The sequence below is a fragment of the Naegleria fowleri genome (genome assembly GCF_008403515.1).
Source record: "Naegleria fowleri strain ATCC 30894 chromosome Unknown tig13, whole genome shotgun sequence".
Lineage (NCBI taxonomy): Eukaryota > Heterolobosea > Eutetramitea > Acrasida > Naegleriidae > Naegleria > Naegleria fowleri.
The window spans coordinates 214,588-242,381 of NW_025407945.1; the positions used below are offsets into that span (position 1 = coordinate 214,588).

At 36.6% G+C, this 27,794-nt stretch overlaps 13 protein-coding genes across 13 annotated transcripts in view; 8 read left to right on the forward strand and 5 right to left on the reverse strand.

The window, feature by feature from the left end:
- FDP41_012172 (uncharacterized protein) overlaps positions 1-487 on the forward strand; it is a gene marked incomplete at both ends in the record, with an annotated part of 1,022 nt that extends 535 nt beyond the window's left edge. Inside the window, 2 exons of the mRNA XM_044702662.1 lie at positions 1-96; positions 237-487. The exon at positions 1-96 is cut by the window's left edge and continues 535 nt beyond it. Coding sequence (XP_044566228.1) covers positions 1-96; positions 237-487 — 347 coding nt within the window. The remainder of the gene's footprint in view (positions 97-236) is intronic.
- Positions 488-818: 331 nt separating this feature from the next.
- Positions 819-1,915, forward strand: FDP41_012173 (uncharacterized protein; the record flags this gene model as incomplete). Its single annotated transcript, XM_044702663.1, has 2 exons — positions 819-1,265; positions 1,331-1,915. 2 exons carry the CDS (start codon positions 819-821, stop codon positions 1,913-1,915), a joined length of 1,032 nt encoding a protein of 343 aa, XP_044566229.1.
- Positions 1,916-1,988: 73 nt separating this feature from the next.
- FDP41_012174 (uncharacterized protein) lies at positions 1,989-3,705 on the reverse strand (the record flags this gene model as incomplete). The annotated part of the gene is made up of 4 exons (XM_044702664.1): positions 1,989-2,969; positions 3,038-3,190; positions 3,236-3,340; positions 3,415-3,705. The coding sequence occupies 4 exons, from the start codon at positions 3,703-3,705 to the stop codon at positions 1,989-1,991; spliced, it is 1,530 nt and encodes a 509-aa protein (XP_044566230.1).
- A 213-nt stretch (positions 3,706-3,918) lies between these two features.
- On the reverse strand, positions 3,919-4,946 carry FDP41_012175 (uncharacterized protein; the record flags this gene model as incomplete). The annotated part of the gene is made up of 2 exons (XM_044702665.1): positions 3,919-4,376; positions 4,517-4,946. The coding sequence occupies 2 exons, from the start codon at positions 4,944-4,946 to the stop codon at positions 3,919-3,921; spliced, it is 888 nt and encodes a 295-aa protein (XP_044566231.1).
- A 407-nt stretch (positions 4,947-5,353) lies between these two features.
- Positions 5,354-6,765, reverse strand: FDP41_012176 (uncharacterized protein; the record flags this gene model as incomplete). The annotated part of the gene is made up of 4 exons (XM_044702666.1): positions 5,354-6,181; positions 6,233-6,262; positions 6,412-6,543; positions 6,706-6,765. 4 exons carry the CDS (start codon positions 6,763-6,765, stop codon positions 5,354-5,356), a joined length of 1,050 nt encoding a protein of 349 aa, XP_044566232.1.
- Positions 6,766-7,790: 1,025 nt separating this feature from the next.
- On the forward strand, positions 7,791-8,741 carry FDP41_012177 (uncharacterized protein; the record flags this gene model as incomplete). The annotated part of the gene is made up of 4 exons (XM_044702667.1): positions 7,791-8,062; positions 8,175-8,398; positions 8,461-8,582; positions 8,649-8,741. 4 exons carry the CDS (start codon positions 7,791-7,793, stop codon positions 8,739-8,741), a joined length of 711 nt encoding a protein of 236 aa, XP_044566233.1.
- Positions 8,742-8,908: 167 nt separating this feature from the next.
- FDP41_012178 (uncharacterized protein) lies at positions 8,909-10,306 on the forward strand (the record flags this gene model as incomplete). Its single annotated transcript, XM_044702668.1, has 1 exon — positions 8,909-10,306. The coding sequence occupies one exon, from the start codon at positions 8,909-8,911 to the stop codon at positions 10,304-10,306; it is 1,398 nt and encodes a 465-aa protein (XP_044566234.1).
- Positions 10,307-10,582: 276 nt separating this feature from the next.
- FDP41_012179 (uncharacterized protein) lies at positions 10,583-18,329 on the forward strand (the record flags this gene model as incomplete). Its single annotated transcript, XM_044702669.1, has 4 exons — positions 10,583-12,254; positions 12,305-15,961; positions 16,016-16,345; positions 16,549-18,329. The coding sequence occupies 4 exons, from the start codon at positions 10,583-10,585 to the stop codon at positions 18,327-18,329; spliced, it is 7,440 nt and encodes a 2,479-aa protein (XP_044566235.1).
- Positions 18,330-18,485: 156 nt separating this feature from the next.
- On the reverse strand, positions 18,486-19,145 carry FDP41_012180 (uncharacterized protein; the record flags this gene model as incomplete). The annotated part of the gene is made up of 1 exon (XM_044702671.1): positions 18,486-19,145. One exon carries the CDS (start codon positions 19,143-19,145, stop codon positions 18,486-18,488), a length of 660 nt encoding a protein of 219 aa, XP_044566236.1.
- Positions 19,146-20,442: 1,297 nt separating this feature from the next.
- FDP41_012181 (uncharacterized protein) lies at positions 20,443-21,936 on the forward strand (the record flags this gene model as incomplete). The annotated part of the gene is made up of 1 exon (XM_044702672.1): positions 20,443-21,936. The coding sequence occupies one exon, from the start codon at positions 20,443-20,445 to the stop codon at positions 21,934-21,936; it is 1,494 nt and encodes a 497-aa protein (XP_044566237.1).
- A 285-nt stretch (positions 21,937-22,221) lies between these two features.
- Positions 22,222-23,382, forward strand: FDP41_012182 (uncharacterized protein; the record flags this gene model as incomplete). Its single annotated transcript, XM_044702673.1, has 1 exon — positions 22,222-23,382. One exon carries the CDS (start codon positions 22,222-22,224, stop codon positions 23,380-23,382), a length of 1,161 nt encoding a protein of 386 aa, XP_044566238.1.
- Positions 23,383-23,607: 225 nt separating this feature from the next.
- Positions 23,608-25,100, forward strand: FDP41_012183 (uncharacterized protein; the record flags this gene model as incomplete). The annotated part of the gene is made up of 2 exons (XM_044702674.1): positions 23,608-23,767; positions 24,010-25,100. 2 exons carry the CDS (start codon positions 23,608-23,610, stop codon positions 25,098-25,100), a joined length of 1,251 nt encoding a protein of 416 aa, XP_044566239.1.
- A 1,998-nt stretch (positions 25,101-27,098) lies between these two features.
- Positions 27,099-27,753, reverse strand: FDP41_012184 (uncharacterized protein; the record flags this gene model as incomplete). Its single annotated transcript, XM_044702675.1, has 2 exons — positions 27,099-27,273; positions 27,386-27,753. The coding sequence occupies 2 exons, from the start codon at positions 27,751-27,753 to the stop codon at positions 27,099-27,101; spliced, it is 543 nt and encodes a 180-aa protein (XP_044566240.1).
- Between the last annotated feature and the right edge of the window lie 41 nt (positions 27,754-27,794).

Below are 27,794 nucleotides of genomic sequence, written 5' to 3' on the forward strand. Positions count from 1 at the left end.
AAGGAGGTACATTTAAACTCAGTCTCTCGTTTAATGAAGATTATCCAAACAAACCACCAAAAGTGAAGTTCCTCACCAAAATGTTTCATCCAAATAGTATGTAATTTCCGTTATTCATTTTAATATATTCACTCACGTGATGATTCAATTCCTTTTCACAATAATATGATGTTCATTCGTTTTGATTAATTGAATTTTAATTTCGGAATATCATGTTGCACTGTTGAATCTTGAAGTTTATAATGATGGTCAAATTTGTTTGGATATTCTTCAAAATCAGTGGAGTCCTATTTATGACGTTGCTGCAATTTTAACCTCTATTCAAAGCTTGTTGACGGATCCAAATCCAAACTCACCTGCAAACAGCGAGGCTGCAAGACTTTACACTGAAAATAGAAAGCTTTATGAGAGAAGAGTGAAAGAAATGGTTGAAAAATCATGGCAAGAGGAAGGAGATGCTGCTGAAGAGGAAGAGGAGGAAGAATAGAGATCTACCAATGAAGTATTCGTAATTTCATTGTCACCATCTCAATAAGATGGCAATTTCATTACTTTCACAACACATGTATTTTAAAATGTTTTTAATGTGGAATGATTCCTCGCAGTGATAAACAAAATCATGCAATATCTCCAATTTTTTGAGTTCAAATTGGATCATCATGAGACTCTTACGCTTTTCATGAATAAACTGTTGCCTTATTCATAAACACGTGTTTTTCAAAGATCAGAGCACACGCGAGAATGAACAATTTGTAACCTTAAGTTTCCAAATTATTGTTGGACGTATACGAATGGATTCAATAACTGAACACACAAAAATGCTCCAACATCTCGTATCTTCATCGACGACCCATCTCCTGATCGTATTGGCCATCATGACTCTACTTTTTCTAATTGGATCCTATTTGTTGTTCAAAAAGTTAGCAAAAGCACAAACCACATTATGGAAGCTATCGGATTTTACTTTCATCTCAGCCGATGATTTAAATAGCGATCGATTCGGAATGAAGAACAAACAGAAAAAAGTTCAAGTCAATAATCCACTCTTTATACAACGACATAAGAACAAGGCTGAACAATATTCGGTTTTAAATGAACCTGATTTGGATTTGAGCATTATTCTTCCTGCCTACAAAGAAGAGAGTCGGATTCATGTCACTCTTCAAGACACTTTTCAATATCTCGAAAGGAAAATTGAGAAAAATCCACAATTTAGATGTGAAATGATGATTGTGGATGATGGAAGTACAGATAATACCATCGGAGTAGTTGTTGATTTTATGAAAGATTACATCAATAGAAATCCAAATATTGATATTCAATTATTAAGATTGATAAAAACAAAGGAAAAGGATTCGCAGTCAAACAAGGAATGATTAGAGCACGTGGAAAATTAATATTATTTGCAGATAGTGACAATGCCACAGATATTAGAGATTTGGACAAGTTATTATCTAAAATGGAGGAAATGAAACAACAAAACAACTCCAAGCATGGATATATGGTCATTGGAAGCAGACATCATTTAATAGAGGGTGTCAAACGAGAAAGAAAATGGTATAGAAATATTACCATGTATGGTTTTCATTTTCTTGTTTACTTTGTGGCAAATATAACTAATATTAGTGATACACAGTGCGGATTCAAGCTGATGGACAGAGAAGCCGTCAGACAAGTACTTCCAAACATGAAAATAGATAGGTGGTGCTTTGATATTGATCTCATTCATATTTGCAACACCATGAAAATCCCAATATTTGAACACCCTGTAAATTGGACAGAAATTGAAGGTAGTAAGGTCAATATTTGGGGAATTATTGGGATGGCACGTGACTTGTTCCTCATACGAATGTACTACACTCTCGGAATTTGGAAAGTCGTCGAAAATCCAAAACTTGAACCATCAGTAAATTAATTACGCTTCCTTATTTGTCATGTAATTTCGGTGAAACATAGTTTATGAAATAATCAGTTATTTTGTAAATATTTTAATTTTCTTCCAGTAATTCTTCAAGCTTTCTGGCAAGCTTAAAGTAAATATGACTTGGATACACCTGTTCTACAATTATAACAAATTGTTTTGTGACCATCCTTGGGGTTGAATCTGCATTTGACATTTTCTTTTGAAGTGGAGTCCAATCTTCTTGTTCTCTGGGAGAAACAGGAGTTTCTGCCGTTGGTGTTGTTGGCAATGGTGACAGCTCTTGAACTTCAAGTTGTAGTGAAATACATTTGAGAATTCTCTCTGCATGTTTGTGATATCTGTTCAATAATTCCTTATGTTGCTTGTGGGTAATTGGAATAACATTTGATATTCCCGTAGTATTGCCACATGTGTGAGTTTGTGACTGTTCAGATAGCGTGCTTCCAACAACAATAAATAAAGAGCTCATCCATAATAGGCGCGGGACATCACCTGCCTCTCTTGATTCTTTTCTAATCTTTTTTACACAGCTCTCTAGTCGATCCTCTAACACAAAGGTTGGAACTAGAATGCCATTGGTATCTCGTATCGACGAGTCTATCATTGGAATGTATTGAATTGCATTTTCAAAAACAGAAAATCTATAACCTTGCTCTGTAGTTTGAGCTTTTTCATCCATAAAGTCTAATAAGAACTTAAATGTACTATACACGTTTGGAATTTGTGCTTGAATGAAAACATAGAGATAGACAGGAAGCGTGTCATCAGCACCTCGATCTGAAATTTTACCTCGTTTTTTCTCTTCAATAAAGTCTATAGCTGTGATTAATTCTTTTCCAACTTGCACAAGCACATCCAACTTTTGATGAGCAGTTGTATATTCTGTGGAAATTTCTCTAAGTTTCTTTATACATTGATCATACGGATTTTCAAATAATACAATTTCATCTGTTGGAATAAAACCCTCCTTAACACCCAATTCTCGCATGGAAATTGTAGAGAGAGCAAGTGTTTTGAATTTATACATGTTGTCTTGTTCTTGATACTGAATGTGGCATGTAACATCACATTTTGTGTATATTTTAACGTGGTCAATAATTTATATGTACTTACGCAAAACTTATAGATTGTGAATAATGCATTATAAATTCTACTCAATACATGGTCTTTAAGTTCATACAGAAGCTTTTTATGGCCGAATAATACGGTAGCATCTGCTCCAATAATAAAACAGGTTTTCTCAAATAAAAATATCACAAAGGAATGCTGACATGGTTATGACAGAAAATACTCTAACATGTTCGTACTTACAAAGTCGTCAAGAGCATGAGGAATATGGTATTTGGCAGATGCTGTGGATTGGATATCACTTTGATGATATTTCCAATTAAAAGATTTACAAATTTTGAAATTATTCTCGATAGAACGTGATCGTTGGTTGCCGTTGAGAGAACTCCGTTAATTGGCAAAATTTCTTCAGTGTTGTGGACTATCTGTGTGAGGTTATCATAGGTAATTTTCGTCAATTTTCGGCTCATTGCATCCGTAAGGTAGGTCTGTAAAGTATCTTGAATTTTCACTCTTGACATGGGTGATACGCTATCTTCTTGAGCTTTCTTTTTCTTCAATAAATTTTGAAATTGAGCTATTTGCAAATTTCTCTTTTCATAATTTATGGCATCTGTAAAGCTGGCAAAAAGTCCGTCCCATTTTCGTTGGGTGACAAGGTCTTCTTTGCCAGTATTGGAGTTAGACATGTGAAAATGACGTAGTTCTGTCATTTTTCTCAGTTTTCTTAACTTCTTCTCTCAGAAGCATTACTTGACATTTGCTGTTCACGTGTTGTATAGTACCTTTTTCATAGGTGGCTTTTTTGATATTATTTCCGCTCCATTCTCCAATAATTCTATCTCCATTTGGTAATCGCAATACTCCTCGTCCTCCCTGAGAGCCTGCTTTCCATTCTCCTTCATACACAGTACCGTCTTTGAAGATCATGGTACCGAAACCTTCTTTTCATTGTCTTTCCAATTTCCGTAATATTCAGTTTCATTTTTCATGTCTATCATCACTCCAAATCCTTCACGCATGTCTCTCAAGAAACTTCCATTATATTTTGATCCGTTTGCATAATGTAACTCTCCCTCTCCGTGCTTCATGATGAATGGTAAGCCCTCTTCTCCTGATGGTATGTTACCGAAAATATTATTTGCTTCACTTGTACTGTTAAATGAGAAAGGGGACTTCTTTTTCTTTGAATTAGAGGAATTTGAATTATTTGTACTGGTGTTAGATGACTGTAGAGGAGACGCACTCGAGGAAGGTGAGCTCACAGTTTTACGATTGTAATATTCTGATAGTACATTTGAGTCATCCAAAAGCTCTTCTGTGAATGCCATTACAGCACCACAGTATCGATCTCCATTGCTGTATTGGATCACAGCAGGTGTATCTGTATGGCAGTGAAACCGGTTCAAGGCGATCATCACAGTCGTCATTTGTGAAAAGAGATCAAATGTCAATTCATTAAAATTTGAAAAAACATGTGTTATTCCAATAAGCAAGTCCATTCAACAACACACAACTACTTACCAATACATGGCAAATTAGAAAACCATTTACCGGTAAACTGCTTTATAGCAGGTTGTGATGTATTGTAATTTGGTGGATAATCTCTTTCAGCATATTCCGAAAACCAACAATTGCTTGACCCGTGTCGTTGCCCTTTCAAGTTTACCTCTCCATCGTACATATCACCATTTGAATATTCCAATAACTCATGCCCACAGGGTGGTTCTCTTGCTAAATTTTCCGCAGTCGGTAAAAGAAATGAAAATGATAATCCTGGTGATGATGATGATGAAGAATTTGATCCTGGTAAGCCTGTAGAATTGGGCGACGAAATAGTACTGATGTTACTACTACTACTACTGTTATTGAAATTCTGATGACCCTGATGATTGGGCATCACTGCCGAGATACTTTCAGGATTTCTCACACTCCTACGGAAGAGGCTTTTCATTTTTTTGTTGTTTATTGTCTCATCGCGATGAGGAGGTTCATCCTTGTGAGAGAAGATCAGTGATCGAGTGTCGGAGTTGATGAGGAAGGCTTTGATTTATTTAGAAGGAGTTTGATCTATGGCGCTTACTGGGGACGTTGTTCATTCATTTTACAAATTAATTGGATTACAAAAGAGGAATCCGTGTGAGAGCCATTTACGAAACAGAAGAAATCGTCCATTCATGTGAGGCTGAACATTTAAGAATCAATGGTGAGAAGTTGAGTATTGAGGGAATAGCTCATTTTACCACTTGTTGTGTGTTTTATTATTTTCTTTCATTTGGTAAATTATTTGTGGTTGCAAAATTGGAAAGGATCATGTGGCTCAAGTTTGTGTAAGGGTTAGATTTCTGGAGAGTCATCCTCTCATAAAATCATGAGGTATTCTGTGGGAACATAACCAGAAGCTATCACTGTTTGGCATGAGTCTGATAAGACCTCTACTAATTTAAAACCTTTTCGTGTCTGACGAGAGGAAGGAAGAATTTTAACTTTTTGACCTCTTTGTACGCTCACTTCTCCCTCTCCTTCTGCTTCGTAATCAATTTCAATGGTTTTAATAGTTCCATCCAATTGCACGCTATCATCTGTGTCATAGACGTCGTCATTCATTAGAACAGAGATAATTCTTGGAGCTTTGTAATTTTTACCTAAATCCAAACATCGAGCGTCGAAAAATCCTTGAGAACCATTTGCAACAGCTCTACCATACCAGTAACAATCCTCTTCATTTCTATCATTGGATCCTTTCTGAATCACCTCAATTATATTTCCTGCTCTAAAAGTCAATTCAGTTTCGTCCTTGGCATAATGGTCACGAATAGCCATGAATTGATTTTGTTGTAAATTGTTATTGTTCTTTTCTTCCTCAGCTTGTTGATTTGAGTTGGGACTTGGAATGGTTGGACTTTTTACAACACCATGTAAAGAAGAATTGTTCGAGTTAACAATATTATAAACTGGTACTTCTTGACTTGAGGATTCAACTTGTACTGTGACCATTTGATTATACTGTTTTTGTGAAGATTGGCTTTGAGAAGAGGTCGATGCAAAAGTACCTCCTTTGCTGTTCTTAATTTCATTCCAGTGCTTATTCACTTCAAAGAATTCAATAATTTCCTGTAACGTTGGAACAAGAGGTTCGCTCAATAAATTATCAAAATAATTTTGGAGTTCCATTTGTCGTTCATGAATCTTTGTGAATATCAAATGTTAATGAAGGAAAGTTTAGTGTCAATGACTCACCTTGTCTTCTTTTAAATTTCCAACGAGGTACTACATGATGTTTATGGTGGTAAAGTTGATTCGCAAAGGATGATGAAATATCAATAATATCATTCACCAAAAGACGGAGATCATGAATCATTGTATTCCATAATATCAAATGTTAATGAACGAATGAAAATTTAGTGTCGATAACTCACCTTTTTCGGGAATTTTCCAAACTTTTTCGTGTTAATTATTTTTGAAAGTAAGTTGTGCAATTTTTCCATTTCGGAATATCTTTTACAGATTTCCCAAATGACTCCATCATAATTTACAGTGACATGATAGACCTATCTCAACAAAAATTTCGAATTCGGAACATGAAGAGCAATGATCATCATCATGTTTGTTATTCATTCCATTAATAATAATAATAATAATGGTGGTGGTGTTGGTGGCGGCATAAATTCAACAATGAATCATCGAGAGAGCACAGGTTGATGATGACTTACCACATATTGTTTGTCATCCTCACTTTTCAAAACGCTGTGATGTGAAATGACGACTTTCATTTTTTTTGTTCAGACACACGAGAGCAAAAAAATGTCTCAACAAGACCCCAGACGAGACAGAACTACTCAAACAAAAAGTGGCACAGTTTGGAATCAGCTCTTCGAATTGCAATTGATTTCGTCAAGAGCCTCAAACAGCCACCTGGAACTTGTCCCTTGTCTTAAGTTCATCTAGAAATTTCAGCGACTCCGACTTTGCGAAAAAAATTGAAAAAATTGAAAATCATCATCATCAGTAAAAGTGTCCAACAGGATCAGGCTGATATGTTCTGAACTCTTTGCATTAATTGGATCTCAAATTCGCAAAAAGATAAACAAGGACCTAGCAAAGAATGGTCTCACCACACATGGTGTCGGTTATTGTTTCACCTGTGCTCAGGGAGTTCTTTTTAGAAAATTTTGAAGCCCGAGCTTGATGGTGGTTTTGTATCACCAAAGAAATTTGCAAAATTAATTTCAGTTAACACAAGTCGACATTGGAATACCTGTTTCAAAGATCCACTTACTAATGAATATATATGTCCATCTGAATAAGAAATGCACACAAACTAACAAATGAAATTACAGGAAATGTAAAAATTTATTATTTATGAGATAGTATTTAGAAGAAATTATAAACCATGTCAAATTTTTTGAGGTCACTTTTTTCTTTGATTTTGCATGACTTGCCATGATATTGTTTATGAATGTTCATTGTGCACATAGAACAACAACATGAGATAGTATTTAGAACATGTTGGTTTGTTGATGTGACAGTAATTCTCGAACAAATCCCGAGATGTTGGTTGTGTGAATGTGGAAAAAGGGTCTGTTGGTCGCATTTAATTGTGATTTGTCATACAAAAAACCCTCTTCCAAAAAAATTACAGGAATGATGTAGAGAATGAGAAACAATTTATTTAAACATTCACAAATAATACACTACGATTATTTACTGCAATACATCCTATCAATAACTATTGTGTTATATGAAGCAAGAGATGGTGATGACTTGGACTGGTTTTGGATGGCCAATCCAAAAAAAAATGAATCAATCACCATTCGGATCGACCAGCAACCCTAACATCATCTCGTCATCATCATCGGGCACAAATTTACCAATTGTTCCTCCACCATCGGTTTCATCACCAACAACACCCAGTGTGCTACCACAGAGAGATTATGCTCCAAATATTTTGGATCAAAATTTGAACAGGCCAAAGAAGGAAGTGAGCGAGACCATATTTTCCTTCCTCTTTGCTGAAGTTGTACAGTATTGTCAATCCCGAGTGAATGATATGAATGAGTTACATGAAAAGTAGGTGTTGATGATGAATATGTCATTGTTTAATTATCAAAAAATTGATCTTGGTTTCATTGAATTTAATTGAACAATAATAATTTATTATTACTGATTGTGGTGTCAAAAGATTAATGCAGCTGGGCATTCCCATTGGACAACGATTATTGGAATTATGTGTATTGAGAGACAAGAATTCCAAAAGAGAAATCAAAGTCAACAACATGCTCGGTTTTATTGGAAATACATTGTGGAAAACTTTATACGGACGGGGAGTGAGTACTATCGAAAGAGCAGCTGCCAGTACACAAACCGATACTTCCAATCCACAACTCAAGCCAGTTATTACTCGATGTAGGTTTAAACTTGTGTGTGAATTTCTTTTGTCACATCTTTCAATTTCTCATTTTGAACAGACATGATTTACGAAAAAGAACCGCTGGAGACTAAATACATCTCGCCTCCCAGAGACATGAACGTACAATGTGCATACTTTAGTGCTGGAATCATAAAAGGGGCTCTTAATGCAGCTGACTTTGTAAGTACCAATGTTCATGAGGCATTTACATTTTACTTTGCAATGTATTTTCGTCCAATAACGAAGAGGGCTGAAGTCCGAGTTGCCATGACTGAGAATAGAGACTACACCGTTTTTTTGATAGATTTCGAGGAGGATGTAATTCGACGAGAATTATAAATTGTTCAAAAATGACGTGCTATTTATACAGTGTATCATGTCCTCTTGTTGTTCGAGTCTCGCAGGTTGGGAATTCCCAAGCTAAAACTTCATGTAAAGTTATTGCGACGTCAGTTTTCCACATCAAACAAAAAAATATTTTCTCTCACTTACACCCAAACCGCGTGATGATGAATTCACTCCTGCTCGAAATATTTTTCTTCAAGAAACTTCCTCTCAAAGAAGTGGGAGAGAATTGTGATTTGTTGCGCGAGCTGTGTGACTTTATGGATGATTCTGATATCGTGCGAGATTGGAAAATTCACTTTGATATCGATATCCATTCTGTGCAAAGAACTTTTGAAAATTGGAGAGAGACGCAAACTTCTCCAATTTCTATTTCCATACCAGTAGGAAAAACAGTTTTCGACATGCTACGACATGAACAGGATATACTACCTTTCTACTTACCTGGAAATAATTCTTGTCTTGTTCTCAAGAAAGCACCAAGCCACGCTAATTACAGTTTCATCGCCACTGCCTTTCAAATTCATGCACCAAACAACATAGTCATGGAACATAAGGGGTATCCAGTAATGACAGTTCCTGAAATGTCAGTAGGCGTCTATGATGGTTGTTTATTGTCTTCTCAAGACTTTATCAATCAATTACAATCGTTATGCATGGATTTAGAAGAAACAATGGCTACATCATCCAAAGGCCGTAAAAGACAGACCGAAGTGAGAGATGTTGCGTCTCCCAAATTGATTTTCGATTGGCTATTACCAACACTTACGGACTGTGTCGGCCACGTACCTGTCACAACCGTTCAAAAGAAAATTAGAAACTCTATAGAATGGAAAGATTCTTTAAAACCGTACAGACGTTCAGGTCTTTGGATGTGTATCAAGACATGTTTGCAATTGAACTTGGTGTGGTCCTTTGGCATGAAGAAAGGTACACTCCTATACAAAATATTCATGTTGCGCTTTATGAGCTATTTATGTTCTAAAAGCGAAGGAACAATGTCCTTCGATCTGGTCATGCAAATGCTTTCAAAGTTGTCTGTCAGGTTGGCAAAATTGGAGAGTATGATTGAAAAATCTACTTTTGACAATAATTTGGTATCATTGTCTCAAAATGTAATGGAAATGTCTTTAGAACTGATCCATCGATTTAAATGTAACGCAGATGATTGGTGGAAGAATGAAATCGATTCATGCTCAAAAGATAACTCTTTTCCAATGAATTTAGAACATTTAGATGTTAGAAATGAAATAGACCTCTCTCTCCCTAACGCTTCAAAACATTTAAAAACCATGAGAGATTCATTACACGCCATATATACAGGTCAACAGTATGTACACAAACCTCCAAAGGACGTTGATGCTTCTGAAAGAAATGACTTTGAATACCTGTGTGAGATCGAAGACTTGATTCGAAAAGATATGTTGAAATTCATTCATGAACAGAAATTTAAATCAAAAAACCTCTTTGAAATACTAGAACAATATCATATTAAGGCAACCAACTTGTATGAGAATGATCCGGTAGGAAAAAGCAGATTTTTTCTTAACTGTTTTTAATATTGTTCGTGGACTGCATATGATTGCAGTTAAAAATATGCCTCTACTCTCACACTACAAGTCTGGTGTGGACATCAGCACGATACAATCCTTATTGTTGTGCTCACAAGAAGACCTAAAGTATGCCCATGATTTGGAAAAGTATTTTAACGAGCATGATCAACAAGCCACCAATGATTCAGATTTTCTATCCAACACTTTTTCCAGTCGATCTTTTTTGTGTGCGATATGCCACAAATGATTCCATTATGCAGCAAACTTTGAAACAAATACTTGATGGAATTGATCGAAAGAAAGAGAAAAAAGCTTCAGGAAGTAAGAAAAATGAAAGAGGAATATGAAAATCTACAAAGGAAGATCCGAAATTCGCAATGTGAGTATTCCACAAACACGTATGGCCATACTCAGCATAGCAGATTTTGCAATAAGTGTCGCTTAACGCAACAGTGCAATGATATGAACATTTGTATCTACGAGAAGGATCTTCCAGACGAGATACATTTGAGAAACGCCATAGTATTTGAGCTAAAGTTGCCCGAAGGATATGGCTACTTAAGAGATGCATTTCATATTTTGTGTCAAATGCAACAACGAGTTTTAGAAGATTCCACCGAGATATATTGCCGATGGAGATCTTCCTTTGGTTTATCAGAATTCACATCAAACTCTTATTCTCCAAAATACGTTACACTTGCAAGTACTGTAAAAAGCTTAACGCAATCGCATTACAGCCAGAAACATGTCACATATTCTGAAGATGCATTTATTCAGCCCAATGCATGTAATGTATGTAATGTAACAGTTGTAGCAAATAAGGCAGTGTTGATTTATTCTTCACCTCAAATTGGAACAAAAGATTTCTATTTTCCACTTGAATCGCCAGTGTATAAATCTCTAGAATGGACAGTCCATAGCTGTGCGAATTCTCACAAAGAAGTACTTGCAAAGCAGAACACATGCCACACCAATCTTAGCCTCTCAGAGTTTATTGAATTTGGAATTTTACGGTGTGGCCACCGGTTACAATTACATAACTTTGCGAAATGTTTGGCCAACGAGTCTCTTTCTTTTGACACACCGGATGTACAAAGACTGATACTTCAAAGCTTATGGCAAGCATGTAGTAACGGAGAGACTAGTAGTGATTGGTTTCGAGAAGCAAACCAAAGTTTAAGAAACGACGATTTTTCTTTGCGCTTATTGCAGTTATTGGAAGCTACATTGGAAAAGTACAAGGAAAATTGGAAGTCCATTTGTATAGCATGCATGATCATTTGCTCTACATTGAGAATTTTACAAATTACTGATTCAGCAAAGATCCAAAAAGATTGTCTTCAATTGGTAGAGACTGTAAGAAAAACAACACGTCACTGGTCACAACAAGTAGAGGACTTACTTCCAAAGATGAATAATGCACCAACGAGTGAACAGAAAGCAATGAGAAATCATTTGGTACAAATTTGTTGTTGTACTGTAATGACGTACGGAGTACCTCCTCAATATGCTTCTTTGATATTTGAAAAAGATCCGAACGCTTTGCAAACATGGCTCCAATCGCTCACAATCATACATGATAATATGCTGCTAAACAAAGGAACATCTTATGGAAGTTTTATGGCCTTTCTACTTCGTCAATACTACATGACATCCCATACTATTGAGAAGGTTATTCATGATGAAATCGAAAAAGATTCAACAGCACTATCCAAATTTGTAATCTCCCACTGGAATGAAGCCAGTAAGGGAGAATTACAATCATGGAAGCAATACAACAACCAGGAAGCGCATTCCAGATGGTATCATTCGACTTTAACAACTCATTGTGGGAAAACGATTATTGAAATTGATGTGTTAAGGGGATCTTTTTTGATTGATGGTGCTCCTGTTGGACGTCTTCCTTCTATCGTGACAAGACATCCCGATTACACAAGGCTTTTTTCAAATTATGGTTCGTATCATTCTCTTTCTTTGAATACTGTGTTTACCAATTATCTTCAGTTTTTGATGTACAACCTGGAAGTTTAAAAGGAACCTATGTGACAAAATCTCCGATCAGTGGAGCTTACTACAAATTTAACAAATTTGGAGATTGCGTCGAGATCATTGAGAATAATTCAAAGGGAGAGTTAAAACTATTTTCTGACACCTTTTTTAAAACAGATTTGCCACATCATTTTGTGAACAATTACAGCCATTGGTTTGACTCGACAACAAATTCAATTTTGTTTCGACCAAAAAGTTTCTTTGATCCTAATTTTAACTCTCAAGTGGAATATGTATTGAGCCTTCAAGGGAATATATTGACTGAAACTGCTACGGGACGCAAGTTGATGGATGTTCATGGACATACTTTTCGAGAAATTCTAAAACCCGTGTCTCGAATTGAAGATTCTTCCTTCATCCATTTATTCGTAAATGCATCTCTGGACGAAATAACACTAGATTTACCAAGAAAAGGATTACACTTTTCTTTGGTTGAACAAAAGTATATGAGATCTAAAGAATTTGATATGAAGGTAATCGAGCACTGCAATATTGGAACACTCATTGGGCTACAGAGTGGCATATTACTTGAGTCTGATAATTCTGACAGGATTATCATTGTCCCGAATGGAGACATTCAAGTGTCAAGCACAAGTGAAGCTAGCCATCAAAGAGTACGCATCAACAATGACACCCAATATCCTGTCAAGTATTTTGCATATAGAGTCAATCGTTTACTCTGGCAATTGGAGGGTGAAGATAATTTATCCTCTTGGTTGTTTTTGGCTCTTCTTCATGCTACCACTTCTTCTGTCATTGAAGATCTCTTCACAAAACAAACAGGAACTGAGTCTGCTTTACGTATTTTGCACTCTTCTCGGGCATGGCAGCAACGGCCACTGCAAGAATTTGATTTGTCATTATTACTCAAAATAGCTGCCTTATCTCCTGAAAGAAAATATTATCCAAAACATTTGCGTCAAATGGAATATGTCACATGGCCAAGATCCATTCCAACTATGGCTGCTCATGATGCATTCGTCATCATAGCCTCCAAGATTTATGATTATTCTCAATCATTGGCATTTCTATATCCACAACCACTGGCTGAGGATAAAGAAACGGAACATCCATTTCCAACCTTACTATTTCTCAATGAAAGAGCGTACGATCAATCAATGAACAAATACAATAGTAATGCTTGGCTATCACGTGACCTTTACGCTAGAAAACAAGAGAGCAATTTTATCTTTGCTCCAACACATCGGCCACCGTCACAAGACACATCCGTTCGAAGGTTAGCTTGGAGCTCGAGAACGAATCATTTGTATGCAAAGGGAGATGTACAGTACGAGATTTATGGAAGAATGAAATGTTTGTCACCAATTCAAGAGCTTCCTTCAATTGTGGAGTGGTCTAATCTCAATGACATTCCTCCTCACATTTTATCTCTTTACTACATGGCTGTCAAGAAAAACAAAACTTTTGTTACATTTCTTATTTCATATTTAGGATACAAATATGGTAGTAATTATGAAACGCTATTGGCATATCTGTTAGCTATTCTAAACAATGCTCAAAAGTTTCCAAAACCATTGCTGTCCACACCAGAAAAAGATATTGAAAATGTAAAAGAAATTACTTTGAAAGAAGAAACTTTGAAAAAACACTTGAACGACTGGAAGAAGAGTTTTGACGAAGCACCTCACTCTTATCAAAGATATAATGAATCAGAATCAGACTATCAATACCGTTTAAGACAAGAGTACGAACAAGAGATACAGTCAAGAACAAGCAGAATGTTATCAATTATTAGAAAGTGTTTTGATACTTTTAAATCCATATCGTACAGTCATATTTCTCTTCATTCTCAATATTTTTCATTGCAAAATTTACTCACGAAACTCCAGGATTACATGAAAAAAGTTTGCGTGAATATAGATTTAAAAACATGGTTTGACAAAATCATTGAAACACTCAAGACCATTGTTCCGTCTACACGACCTGAACTACCATCTTTGCATGACATTAGAATTGAAAAATGTGCAAAAAAAGAAAACTTTAATATTCTTACGTACATGTACAAAATTAAGCAGCATTCTCAGTCATCACTGAACTCGGATGATCTTCGAATGGCAAAACTGATATTCAAGACTGGTAAAATTCCTGATACTTCACTAGACAACTTTTTCACATCAAACAATAATGCCTTGTTTTTGGATTATATGGAAGAGCTTAGATCGAGTTATCAATGCAGTAGTCGCGAACTCACAAGCGAAGAACGTGTATCCTCAATGCTTGAAAAATTATGGAAATTAGTGGAAATGCTTTATCAACCATGTAAGAGGTCATCATCAGTAGCATTTTCCAAAGCTGGATTGTGGCCTAAATTACATCCAACGAGAATCCTCTCACAGCTCCTATTTGAGAAGAAGAACTCTAAGAATCCTTTCTTTCATAGGGATCTTGTTGGATCGATTGCTGTATTGTTCACACACAAACAACGTAATAAGAGATTACAAGCACTTTCTGCAGATGAAAACAAGAAAGTTCAATACGAAAGAGAGCTCGCAAATACAGGACACAAAAATTGGCAACCAAATATGCATCCTGAATGGCTCGTATTAGAAATTGAAATGAATATGATGATCCGCCCTACACAATTTGAGGTTGCTTCTAACATGATGAATTGCGATACGAACATGGTCATGCAATTCAATATGGGAGAAGGTAAAACATCAGTAATTATCCCAATGCTTGCTTTGAAATTGAATCATGGCCAGCTTTTTCGTTTAACCGTGTTGAAACAGCTTCTAAACACCAATTATACGTCACTCGTTTTCAAGTTGGGTGGTATTTTGAACAGAAGAGTGTTAATGATTCCTTTTTCAAGAGATACAAAATTGGAATCAAGTCAAATCGATCAACTGAAACTATCTTTGGAGAGATTAAAAGAACGAAATGGTGTATTGATCACAGTTCCAGAGTATAGATTATCCTTTGAACTGAAGGGTTTAGAAAAAGGTTTACAATCTCAATACGAACTGTCAAGAAAATTTATTGAACTTCAAGATTGGATGGATACAAATTGTAGGGATGTATTGGATGAGTCTGACGAAATTCTACATGTGAGATATCAATTAATATACACAGTTGGCGATCAATTATCTCTTGACGCAGCTTCTTTACGTTGGACAATACCACAACGAATTTTCAGACTCATTAAGAAGCATGCCAAAACCTTTTCTTGTCAATTTGAACGAGAATCAGAATTTCATGAAATTCCAAGTTTGTATCAATCAGAATTCCCTTATTTCAGATTGTTCGATCGAAATGTTTTTTCGGAAGAATTTGTTCCAATGTTAGTGCAAGACATTTTGGACGGGAAAGCGATGGATATCAACATTCCTTACAAACCAGAACATCGAACACTATTGGAAAGGTTCATGATTCAGGAGGAAGTTTCTCAAAAGGAAATGGACCAAGTTCGATCCCTCTACGAAGATACGATCACATGGTACGAATTATTGATCATGAGAGGCCTTTTCTCCTATCAAACTCTATTTCATTCACTCAACAAAAGATGGAGAGTGAATTATGGAGTACGAGAAAATTCCACCAAATTAATGGCTGTTCCGTTCAGGGCCAAAGATGTTGCATCTGAACGAGCAGGTAAGTTCTTTCATAATTATTCTACTGGCTCTTAATGTGTGACATTGTTTTCAGAGTTTGGACATCCTGATGTTGCAATTTTACTCACTTTGTTAAGCTGTTATTATTCTGGATTATCACATTCTCAGCTTGATACTGTTTTTAAATCATTGGATTGTATGCAAAATCCAGATATTGAATACCAGAAATGGTTAAATGAAATACCAAACAAGGAACAAATCTCATCTTCATTGGAATCTTATCACTCCATCAATCTTTCAGACTACCAACTTAAATATCAAAAACTTTATCCAATGTTATCCAAGAACATGTCAACCATTGATTTTTACTTGAATCGTGTCGTTTTTGCCAGAGAATGCAAACAGTTTAAACACAAACTATCAAGTAGCGCCTGGAATTTATGCAAAAAAGACCCAACATCCTACCTCTGGATTTTCAGGAACAAAGGCATTCTTATTACCCACCTCAATCATTCCAAATGAACTTCCATCACTAAAAGGCACCTCAGGTGACATGCTAAGAAAGCTTTTATTGAAAGAAAACGGAGACTATCATGTCATTGAAACGAATATGACGACAAAAAAAAGTATTACAACAAATTTGTGAATGCAATCCACCGATTCGAGTGTTATTAGATGTTGGAGCTCTCATGTTGGATATGAATAATCAGCAAGTTGCATCTGAATGGTTGAGTCAAATTCCTCAAGACAAGGGAGTTGATGCATCTGTCTTTTTTAACGATGAAGATCGAATTATGGTGCTGGATCGAAATGGTATCATTACTCCACTCGAGTTTTCACCATACAAAAACTCTTTGAATAAGTGTGTATGTTATTTAGACGATATTCACACCAGAGGCACCGATCTAAAGTTTCCTCATAACGCCAAGGCCGCTGTAACATTAGGACATGGTGTGACATTTGAACGACTCTCTCAGACATGCATGAGAATGAGATTATTTGGAAAAGGCCAAAGTGTTGCATTTTGGGCATCGGCAGAAGTTGACACAAACCTTCATTCATCGGAATATGAACGATGTGAAAATATTCAAGAAAAAATCGTCAGGTGGTCCATTTCAAATAGAATTAATATGGAACAAGAACACTATTTGCAATGGGCAACTAATGGCTTGTTATTCTCTATTAAGCAATCAGCAAAGTTAAGAATGAAAGAAAATGAATCTATATTAAGCATTCAAAAGAATAATAATGATTCAACATGTTCATTGAAAGAATATATTGAGAGATGCAAAGAAGATGAAATTACTGAATTACAACATTTTTATGGTAATGAAAGAAAACTTCGAACTATTGCAGAAATATTTGATAAAAGATTTGTGACTATGAAGAAAGACTACGATGAACAGTATCCAGAATTTTCAGAAACTGTTTCCAAAATTAATAGCAGTATACAATCTCGTGCAAATGACGCAAAAGTGTTTTCTCAAGTCTTAAATGAAGAACAAGAACGAGAGTTGGAACATGAATTGGAATTAGAAAAACGAGTCGAACGACCTCCACCAAAAACTCCTGCCAAGTCCATTCTGACACGTGATGTGGAGAACTTTATGCAAACTGGAATAATGTCACACTTCTCCTCTAATCTGAACTTTAATTCAATTGTTCGCAGTAACTTTTATACCTTTGGACAGTCCATTGTCTCACTTGGACAGGCATTTAAAATAACAACTTTGTCCGAGACTTGCCTCAAATCGTGTTGGAATCCTGCCTTACATGTAACGCAAGAATTTATTGAAGTTGTACGCGAAGAATCATTGCTAAAACTAACACATGAGGAATTCATGACACCACTTACTTGGATTGCTTGCTCCAAAATCTCAAACGTTGCATTGATATTGAGCCCATTTGAAGCCAATTACTTCATTCAAAGAATCACATCGAACTCTCCTGTGCGCTTGTACATGTTTTGCTCAAGAATGAGACCTAAAAGTAGCATTCTTTATGACGAGAACGTCATGTGTACTCCATGTACTCCTTTGAGCAATTCAGAACGTGAATTTTCTCAATCTCTATTAACTGATTTGCATGTGTTTTCTGGTTCGCTTTATTTCGGCAACTTGAAAGAGCAAGAAGAATTGTGTGATTTTATAGGAATTCGGCCAAAACCCTATAACACTTCTCTTGAGAAGGAAGCATTTGAGAAGGGTGGGATTAATGAATTTGGACATGTTTCTCGTAAAAGCAAGTATTTTAAGAAACATCTGGCCTCAAAATGTAGATTCTTGACACACCATCCTGTGGAAGAATTTAGAAAATTATTGATCATTAGAGACAAGGCTTCACTTTTTGAAATTTCTCATATGGCTAACATCTTGGTGAAGAATCAAAAGATACCAGATCTCCTTTAGTCAAAATTTCAAATAGAAAGGATCACCTTCTCCAAATGGACATAATCAAAATCACGAAAAAAACGACCAGTAAAGTTTGGAAAAACCATGGTGACAAAATTATCTAATTCTTCCTGGGATAGTCTTAATCGAACACTTCACGAAAATCATGGCAAGCTACGATTTCACAAACACAAAATCTATTTGCCCACAATTCCAGTTGAAAAATTGAATATAAAATCCAAAGTTTCTCATTGTTGTCAAATAATCTTGCAGTAGCTTGTGGTTAGAATAATCGATCGATAGAAATTCCTTACTCTGAAACCATTCCAATTGCTTATTCAATGGCAGGTCAGCCAGATGTTTCATTGTTTCCACATTTACAACTTCACAGATATCGCTACTGCTTACTGTTCTTGGCTGCTTCTTTTTTTCAATAGAGAACACTTTGTTTTTCCACCAGTATTGATATCCTAAATATGAAAATCTGGGAAGTATTTCTTTTGCGAACAATCCCTTTTTTCGCATCATGTAATACCAGCTACCAATGTACTCATTGAATCCATTATTCATTAGTGCATTCTCTTCACTAGCCCAAAACGGATTATCATCATTGAGAGTCGTGTGTATTAAATGCTTCAAATGATCGACGAAATGTGACTCATCAACCACTGTATTTGTTGAATTTGTACTCAATTTTTTCATGAGCTTTTTCGAATAATTATCCACAACAATCTCATCTTCGAGGTCAATCCACTTCTTAATAATGACATCAGTTGCACTATACACAAAAGCTCTCATCCAACGTTGGTAATTCCAACAGCAGAATCGTTTCATCCTTTTGCTCATCGATACATTCCGACGCTATTTCTGTTGTATCAACATCCTCTTCATGATAAATATCCTGTATCTTTTCTCTTCTTGAGTTGAATATCACAAGCAACCATCAGTGGTGTTCGGATTGATGATGCTGAAATATTCCTCCAACTTCCTTTTGAATCTCTAACGAACGCAAGAAAAGGCTCCGCAGTTGTCGCAAAGTGGTAAATTCGATTCGGAATCGTCGAGACATTTTTTTTGAAATGTTTTAAAATTTAATAAAAATAATTAATAACGAAATTGAAAATTCGTGATGATCATAAACACCAACAGAGACTCAAGTTAATAGTTGAAGGCAAAGAGTCTTTGATAAAAACACAAAGTCTTTTAAAAGCTAAAATTGTGAACATGCCTATTGTTGCATGACAATGACGCATTTCTGTGCCTCGTGAGTGCTCAGATAGCAGTTGTGTTGCCGGTTGTGGATTAATCCTTGGAGTTTGACATGATTTCACGGCTGCCAAGGTCCTTAAAAAATTCTTAATTCTTCACAACGTCTTTCTGAAATAGCTCCTTGAGTTTAGCCTTACTTTCTTTTCCCTGTCACAAGTCATCTCCCATATATATCCGTCCAAATTTGTCTCGAAGGTCCATGAAAATAAATGTTTTTCCAATTTCAACAAATCCAGATTCGCATAAAGCTATTTTAAAAAAAACCCATCGACATTAGCATCTCCTCATCATCACCATCGCATCCGTTTATTGCAATCTTCATCATCAGTCCCATATTATTATTATAATAATTATTGATTTGGATTGGCGCTGGTGTTAGAATTCAACATCCTCATATTCTCAAACCTCATCCAAAACATCTAATTTTCGCATCCAGCACGCATCATCTGTGTGTCTCTTCTCCTTTATCATCATCAACTGTTGTTGTCAACAAACGTGAATTCAACGAAACGAATTTTTTGTACCTTCGTTGTTGTTATTGAGAGAGAGAGAGAATCCCCACTAAGGAACAACAACAAGTCAACGTTCTGTGATAGACGTCTAAGAAAGTTCTCTCTATGCATCTAAACGAAATTCTGTTTGACTGACGCTTCTGACACTTGTTGAAACAAAAGTTAACAACACCACCACCACAACCACTCTCATACAACAACAACTTATTCACACCACAACTTTGCTAGTGGTCAACCACAACAACTTGTGAAATTCTACATTTACTACTACTAGATCTGTACATTCTTTGTATAATACATTCGAACATCATTACATTCAACAATTCAAAAACAACTTCACAACAACATATATGGGAAATACAAACACTTCTGTGAGGAGAAGTGGAGACATTCACTCCTCTCCATCTGCTGTGAATCGTGGAATGGCCAATAGGAACCGACAACAAGATCACTCTCGTGACCTCCCTTCTTCTTCTTCTTCTTCTGCTGTTCCTCCAATGTCGAGAAAACGAGACGCGAAAAGTCTTGTCTTTATGAAGAACAAGACCACCACCGAAACCGAGTCATCATTCTCCTCTCCTTCCCAATTAATATTACAAGAACAGGATCCTCTCTCATCGGTTTCTTCATTACCAGAGACAACTACCAGCACCACCACCACTACCAGCAGCAGCAACACCACCACTCCACAATCTCATAAATCGCTTCAAACACCTCCCTTTGATAATGATATCTCCTCTTCGAAGAATAGTATTCATCCTACGAGCTCATCATCTCCTTCAATTTCAGTCAAGAAGAACAAGTTGTTGTTCTTTCAAACATCCCCTCAATCGCCATCCTCGTCGAACACCTCCTCCTCACGCGAGAGAAAGAATCATCGAGGTAAATCGCCAGGACAACAACAACAAGATCGAAAGAAGGAAATTCTCTCCTTTACCTTGAATACTACTACTAATGGATGTAGGGTGGATAAGGCTTCAACAACAACTGTGAATTCAACTCATGTACAACAACAACAACCTCAACCACGACAACCTCAACAACAACATCATCATCATCATCATTTTGACTCAACTCATCCACACCGAACAGGGTCTGAGGCTGATGAAGACGAGAACGAAGAGGATTTGGAAGAATCTGAAATTATTGAAGGAGGAGATAACGCCAGCGATAGGGTGGATGACATGGAAGAACGCTCTAGCATGTTCCGACGATTTAGTAGTATTCTAGGTGATGATGAAATGCTCTTTGATTTGTATTGTGGAAGTGTTCTTCAGATGCAATCAATGACGTCGTCGATCTCGAGAAGAAGGAATAATCAAGACGAGAATTTCCAATTGAAAGAGGATTTCCATAATGAGAATCTTTATGGAGATCATGATGATCCTCCTTCTCCTCATGCCCCCACAGGTCTAACACCACCTTCATGCTCCTGCACGTACGGAAGTGCCACAACCACACAACCACACACTCATCATCATGCTTGTTGTTCTGGCACTCAACAGAGACATCAGCATGACAAGTCTTCGTCCATCACAAGTGCGTCGACGAGTGTGGTTTCTGCAGGTTCGAGCCACTTCTCTTCTTATTCGTTGAGTCTTCATCCTCACTCAGCGAGTAGTGGTTCCTTGTCACTGATTGGACAGAGAGCACGTGCAATTCAAGGGATGGGAACAGTACAGAGCTCGGCCAGTATGAATTCATTGTATTCTTCTTCTTCTTCGTGTTTGAACCATAATCACATGTCCTCATCGGCCCTTACAAAACAATCACCTTCTTACAATGATCAATCCATTGCAATTTTGAAAGACTTAATAAACGTAAATACAGGAGGTGGTCTTTGACCGCGCCGCGTCCATAGAAGTCATTACAACAAGTGTCACGTGTTCGTTATTATTATTATTTGACCAATTTCACCGCCACTAGAGATTATCAGTCCCTTTGGGAATTGCTTGATCAAGCGAAGGTGCAAGGAAAATGATGTTTTGTAAACTTCTGTGGGATTGCTGGATTTTTTTCTCCGAGAATTCTTTTGATTGGTTGGAGAGCCAAACATCATTTTCAAGAGTTAATTTGTGTCAATTATGATAGAAATGCAAAAGGAGAAGAATGAGAACAACAACAAAAAAATGCAAAACCAAAGTCGCTTGATGGACCTCATCCAACAATGTCCTCATGTAGCGAGTTTATCGGAGGAAGAGCAACAGGCTTTGATCAAACAGGAGAATTTCTTGAATCGTATTCCTCACCCACACATGTCTGTAATATTGAATCAACAACATGATGTTCCAAAAACATGCCCATACATTTCATCAGTTTCCGATACCTCCACTTTAACTGACACAAGCAATAATCAACAACAAGAATTGAAATGTCCCTACCAATCTTTTTTAAATGGAGAACAATCTGCAACTGCAATGAAAGCCTCTGATTTCAAATGTAACAAATGCTCTGCCTATTTGATTGGCTGTATGAGCTCCAAAACAGAAACTCTTTGTAAATATTGTTATCAAGATTTAATGAATACCAACGAAGGACAACAATCAAATTATGAAGCTGATGATTTTAAGCAGCACCTAACAGATAGTTATGTTGAAATATTATTTGAAAGAAATGAGAATGAGAGGAGCAAAAACAACAATTCGGAGCTCGATGAAGTAGAGTTGAAATTACGAAGAATTGAATTTTATATTAATTTATCAAAACAAGAATATGCGTTAAACAAAAACTGTGGCCCCTATTGGATGGAAAAAGCAAGAAGTATTGCGTTCAAAGACATTTTCATTGCCACTCATGCCAAATCTGAGTTGTCTCCAAAGCTACTGATTTTGTTTTGTATTGTTTCTGGTCATTTAAGCGACATGTTGCAAACTACAGTTTCGAATGACTTTTCACAAATTGCTGAAATGTTGGAAGAAACTATTTCTACCGTCAACAGCGCATCAAGCATATTGCAGAATCCATCCATAAATGATAGAGAAGAATTGGCCAAGGTGCTCTCTGTCACCTCCATCAAATTGGGGGATCTCTTCTTGTACAAAATGAAAAATTTAGAACGAGCCAAGCAAATTTATGAACAGCTGATTTCGAGCAACCTAACTGTGGAGAGTGTAGTGATATCTCATGCTAAAATGGGCGACCTGTATGTGCTGAATGCAAACCACAGAGAAAAAGCATTACAATGTTACCTTCATGCTTTAGAGTTTTTAAAAACCAATGCTTCAATTCAAAACAAGAATGCAACCTTGTATAATTGGATTTCATCAAAAATTCAAAAGATGAGCAATTAATCGAGGTGTTAAAACATCCAATTCATACAATACTGTTTTCCTGATCATTTAAACAATGAGATATTGCAACCAACAATTTTCAAACATTAGTCCCACAATGCGTCATTAAGATTGTTGTGCCTGATAGTATCGAAATATTGATGGGTGTTAAATAAAAAGCTTGGACGTATTTTACAAAAGGAATTCATTAAAAAAAAAATAAGCCAATTCTTTCTCTGTGTCATCATGATGAATCCAAGACCTGGCAATCCACCTGATGCAAAGCCTCCACAAGGAACTCCCTATGTTGGAAGTAAAATTAGTTTGATTTCCAAAAGTGATATTCGTTATGAGGGTATTCTTTTTAATGTGGATACGGTTTCTAGTACTGTAGCTTTGAGAGATGGTATGTAATCCGCATCTGTGTGTTATTATTGTTTGTTTTATTAACATGTTCTTGTAATTGACCACCATAACTATTATATTCTGTGTGATTTGATCTTTTCGTTTTGGATTGGTTTCGAATAATAATAATAACAACAACTTGATGATGATGATTCGACGACATCCATCAATCATACAACACCTTATGATGATGATAATTCACTTTTGCAATAACACCATCATAATCTTCATCAATAATAATAGTCAAAATGTTTGGTACTGAAGGAAGAAAGCAAGGAGAACAAATTCCTCCTCTCGACAAGATCTATCCCTTCATCATCTTCAAGGGAACTGATATCAAGGATCTCACTGTTTGTGAACCTCCTTCTCAACCACCTCAGCAACAACCACAACAACCCATGATGCCTTCATCATCAAGATTACCGCAAAATGAAGTTGGTGGAATGCCTTACCCTCCAACACTCCCAATGGGCGGAAATAATCCTCCTGGTTTTCCAAGTCCTGGAATGATGCCACCAAACATGAATCCTTACATGAATCCATACTTTTATCCTCCTTATGGTGGACCAATGGGCTTCAATCCAATGGGAATGCCAAATCCAATGGTAAACATTCCTCCCAAAAATGTTCCACCACCGCAACAACAACAAACCCAGATTCCACCAACCCAACCCATTCAACAACAACAACAACAACCACCAAAACAACAACCATCATCAGTGCCTTCAACCACCTCTCCTCAACCACAAGAGCAGGTTTCACAACAATTAAAATCTAGTGAGGTTGTTTCTCCTGTTGCTGCTGTGGCAACAACTCCTGCTGTTTCAACAAACATTCAAGAAGATGTTAAGTCAGCAACAACAGCACCAACTACTACTACCACAACAACAACCACTGCAGCAACAACTAGCACTTCCGAAAAGCCAACATGTGCTTCCAAAAAGGACAAAAAAACATTCGAAGAGGAGTTTGACATTCAAGCCAATCTTCAAAAGCTTGACAAGACTGTTATTGCTAAAGAGTTAGAGGAAAAGCATATTCACAAAGGATACGACAAATCAAGCGGCTTTTTTGATACTATTAGTCGTGAAAGTGATGAAAAGAAAAATAGAAGAACCAGACAAGAAAGACAAGAACAACAAAGACTTGATTTGGAAACATTCGGAGAGACCATGTCGAACGGAACCGGAAGAAGCACTCGTGGAGGCAGCAGAGGAGGTGGAAGAGGTCGTGGAGGCAGAGGAAGCTCTTCATATCGAGGTGGAAGAGGATCTAGTACCAGAGGAAGCAGCAGAGGTGGAAGAGGATCTTCAAGAGCTGAATCCAATGAATAATTCTATTATTCCATTTTCTTTCTTGTCCTGTTTTCCCGAATGTACAAAAAGAATTCTTGAACTAAGCATAAATTCGAACTGAATTGTTATTTTCTTTGAGAATGTTAAGGTTTGAGATGATTTCACACACATCAAATTTTCGGAATGCAGAGCCAAACAACCACAACGCTAGTGTTGTTTTTAATTTGGAGTCAAATTGACCAATCTGAGGTCGATTTTTCTCGGATTAACAGGCATCACATCTCTTTCATTCACACCTTCATCTTGTTTTCCAACTCGATTCTTTCATTCGACTCGTGTTCTTCAACTCGTTTACTGTACAGTTGAATTTCCATGCTTCGTTTGTTGCACTCAATTTCATCACGTATTAGTGGTTACAACATCCGCTGTTGGTTTAGGTTCTTCTTGAAAGGGTTTCATGAAGAAGAGTTCGTGTGTTGCAAAGAATGTGTTCTCATGACTGTTTTGATTTTGGCGCTGACATATGAATAGATTCCTCTTCTGATTTCGGTTTATAAAAACAGAATACTCTCTCTTTAAATGTGAAGAGTGACTTGTTATGTTAACGTTTGTAGCTCTAGTTCCAACGGTTGTCACTGAAGCACATTGTGTTTGACAAGTAAAAAAACTAGTTCGAACCTCACACTAACGCCACCATTTCATTGCCATATGACAAGCAACATCAAGAACTGGAATCTTCTCTATTTCCCAATCTTCCCACTGTATATCTGGATTTTGATGGTGGATTTCAGTCGATTTTTTTGGACAATTCACTCGTTCAACTCCTGCTTCTTTGTTTTACCATATTGGTTCATGATAAGAACCATCTTTCAAAATGTCCATGCGAAGAACACCTACATCAAACGATTCATTGTTTTGTATTGTTGTTGGAAAGTTTTCACTCGTTCAACCGCATCCAAGCAACAAGAAAGAACGAGTGCGTTGATGATGAAGATAATGTTTGGGATTTGGATGTGTGAAGAAATTACTTTTCTTGTGGAGAGTGAGATGAATGGAATTGTCTTGTTCATGTGTTGTCATCTCTTGTTGATAACTCGATTCACGCTTGACATTTGGCATTTATACCAACCACCACGCACAAAGAACCATCTTTTAGAAACAACAGAAACTACAACCACCACAACCTCAAACAACAGTATCACATTGAAGAACGATTCCAATATCCAAGAACCACCTCTCATTATGGATGTCGCTCAAGATGTCTCTCAAAAAACATCATACCATGCAATGACTCCAACAAGACTCTTCATTTGGATAATTCATTCATCGACTCGTAGTAATAGATGGTGGTGTCTTTTCATTTGTTTATTTCTCTTTTTCTTCATGGCTTTCTTAAATCAATTTTTCTACGCTCCCTTAATGTATTCTTCAGAATTATTGAATTCTTCGTCATTGACTCTTTTGGGTGGGATGAAACTGTATAGTTTTCTCTTAAGTTGTTCAGTGAGTTTGAGTGTGATTTATTATTTCATCATCCATGACATGAAAAAGAACTCCACAACAACAACAACAACGAGTGAATCTTCGGCGAGTCCCTCCTTATATACCATGATGGGAATGATATTCTTGTATGTGTGTGATATTTGTGTTGGATTTGATTTGGTGTTGAAGAAAGATTCCATTGCATGGTTATGGGCCAATTCATTCATTTGGGTGTTTTATGTTCCTTCATTGATTTGCTTGACAGAGAGTTGTTGTCACCGAGCTGATAATTTTGAGGGCAGGCCAAGTGCTGGATGAAAGTTACACCTTCATTGTTCACCCTGAACGAACAATGCACACAAAATGCTGCCAGAATAACAAACATCGATTCATTCAATGGACAACCTTTTCTAAAGAATCGTTTAATGTCATCACAGACTAATAAATTACATCAATCATCTGAAGAATGAAATAAAATCTCACACCATCTAATGTACAAGCAAACCCTTTGCAACTTCTTGGCTGGCTTCCTTAGAAACCATAAGCTCAATAAGCTTAAGAGCGAAAAAATACAGCAGTGAATGGACCTTGTGATGTCACGACATTTCCATCGACGACCACCTTCTCATCATGCCAATCATAGTGTGGCATTTTGTCTTTCAAAGATGGATAACAAGTCACCTTTTTCACTCCATCCAAAAGGTTATGTTTGGTCAATACGAGAGCAGGACTGAAAGGCATGATCATTCACAAAATATTAAACATCCAATTTGAATAACAAACACACACATGAATACACACGATCGTCCTCAAATTATTATTCAAAATTCTGCATTACTCACCTTGCGCAAATAGCAGCAACAATTCCGTGTTCACTCTTTTTCTGCTTGGTCAATCGATTCAACAATTTAGTATTCTCAGAGAATATTTTGGCTCCTCCCATACCACCTGGTAAGATGATTGCTCCATACTCTTGATCCACGACATCATCAAAATGAGCATCAGCCTCGAGTTTTACACCACGAGATCCGATCACTCTTAAATTGGATGGATCGTAATGTTGTTGTGGATCATGAACTTTTGCAACTGTAACCTGAATATTTCCTCTTCTCAAAACATCAATAATATTAACTGCTTCCATCTCTTCCGAGCCTGTAGCGATGCACACCAAGGCATTCATGAGTCGGGAAGAAGAACGAGGTGAAACCATTTTTTTTCTTTGCAAGAACCTATTATGGACAATTTACAAGT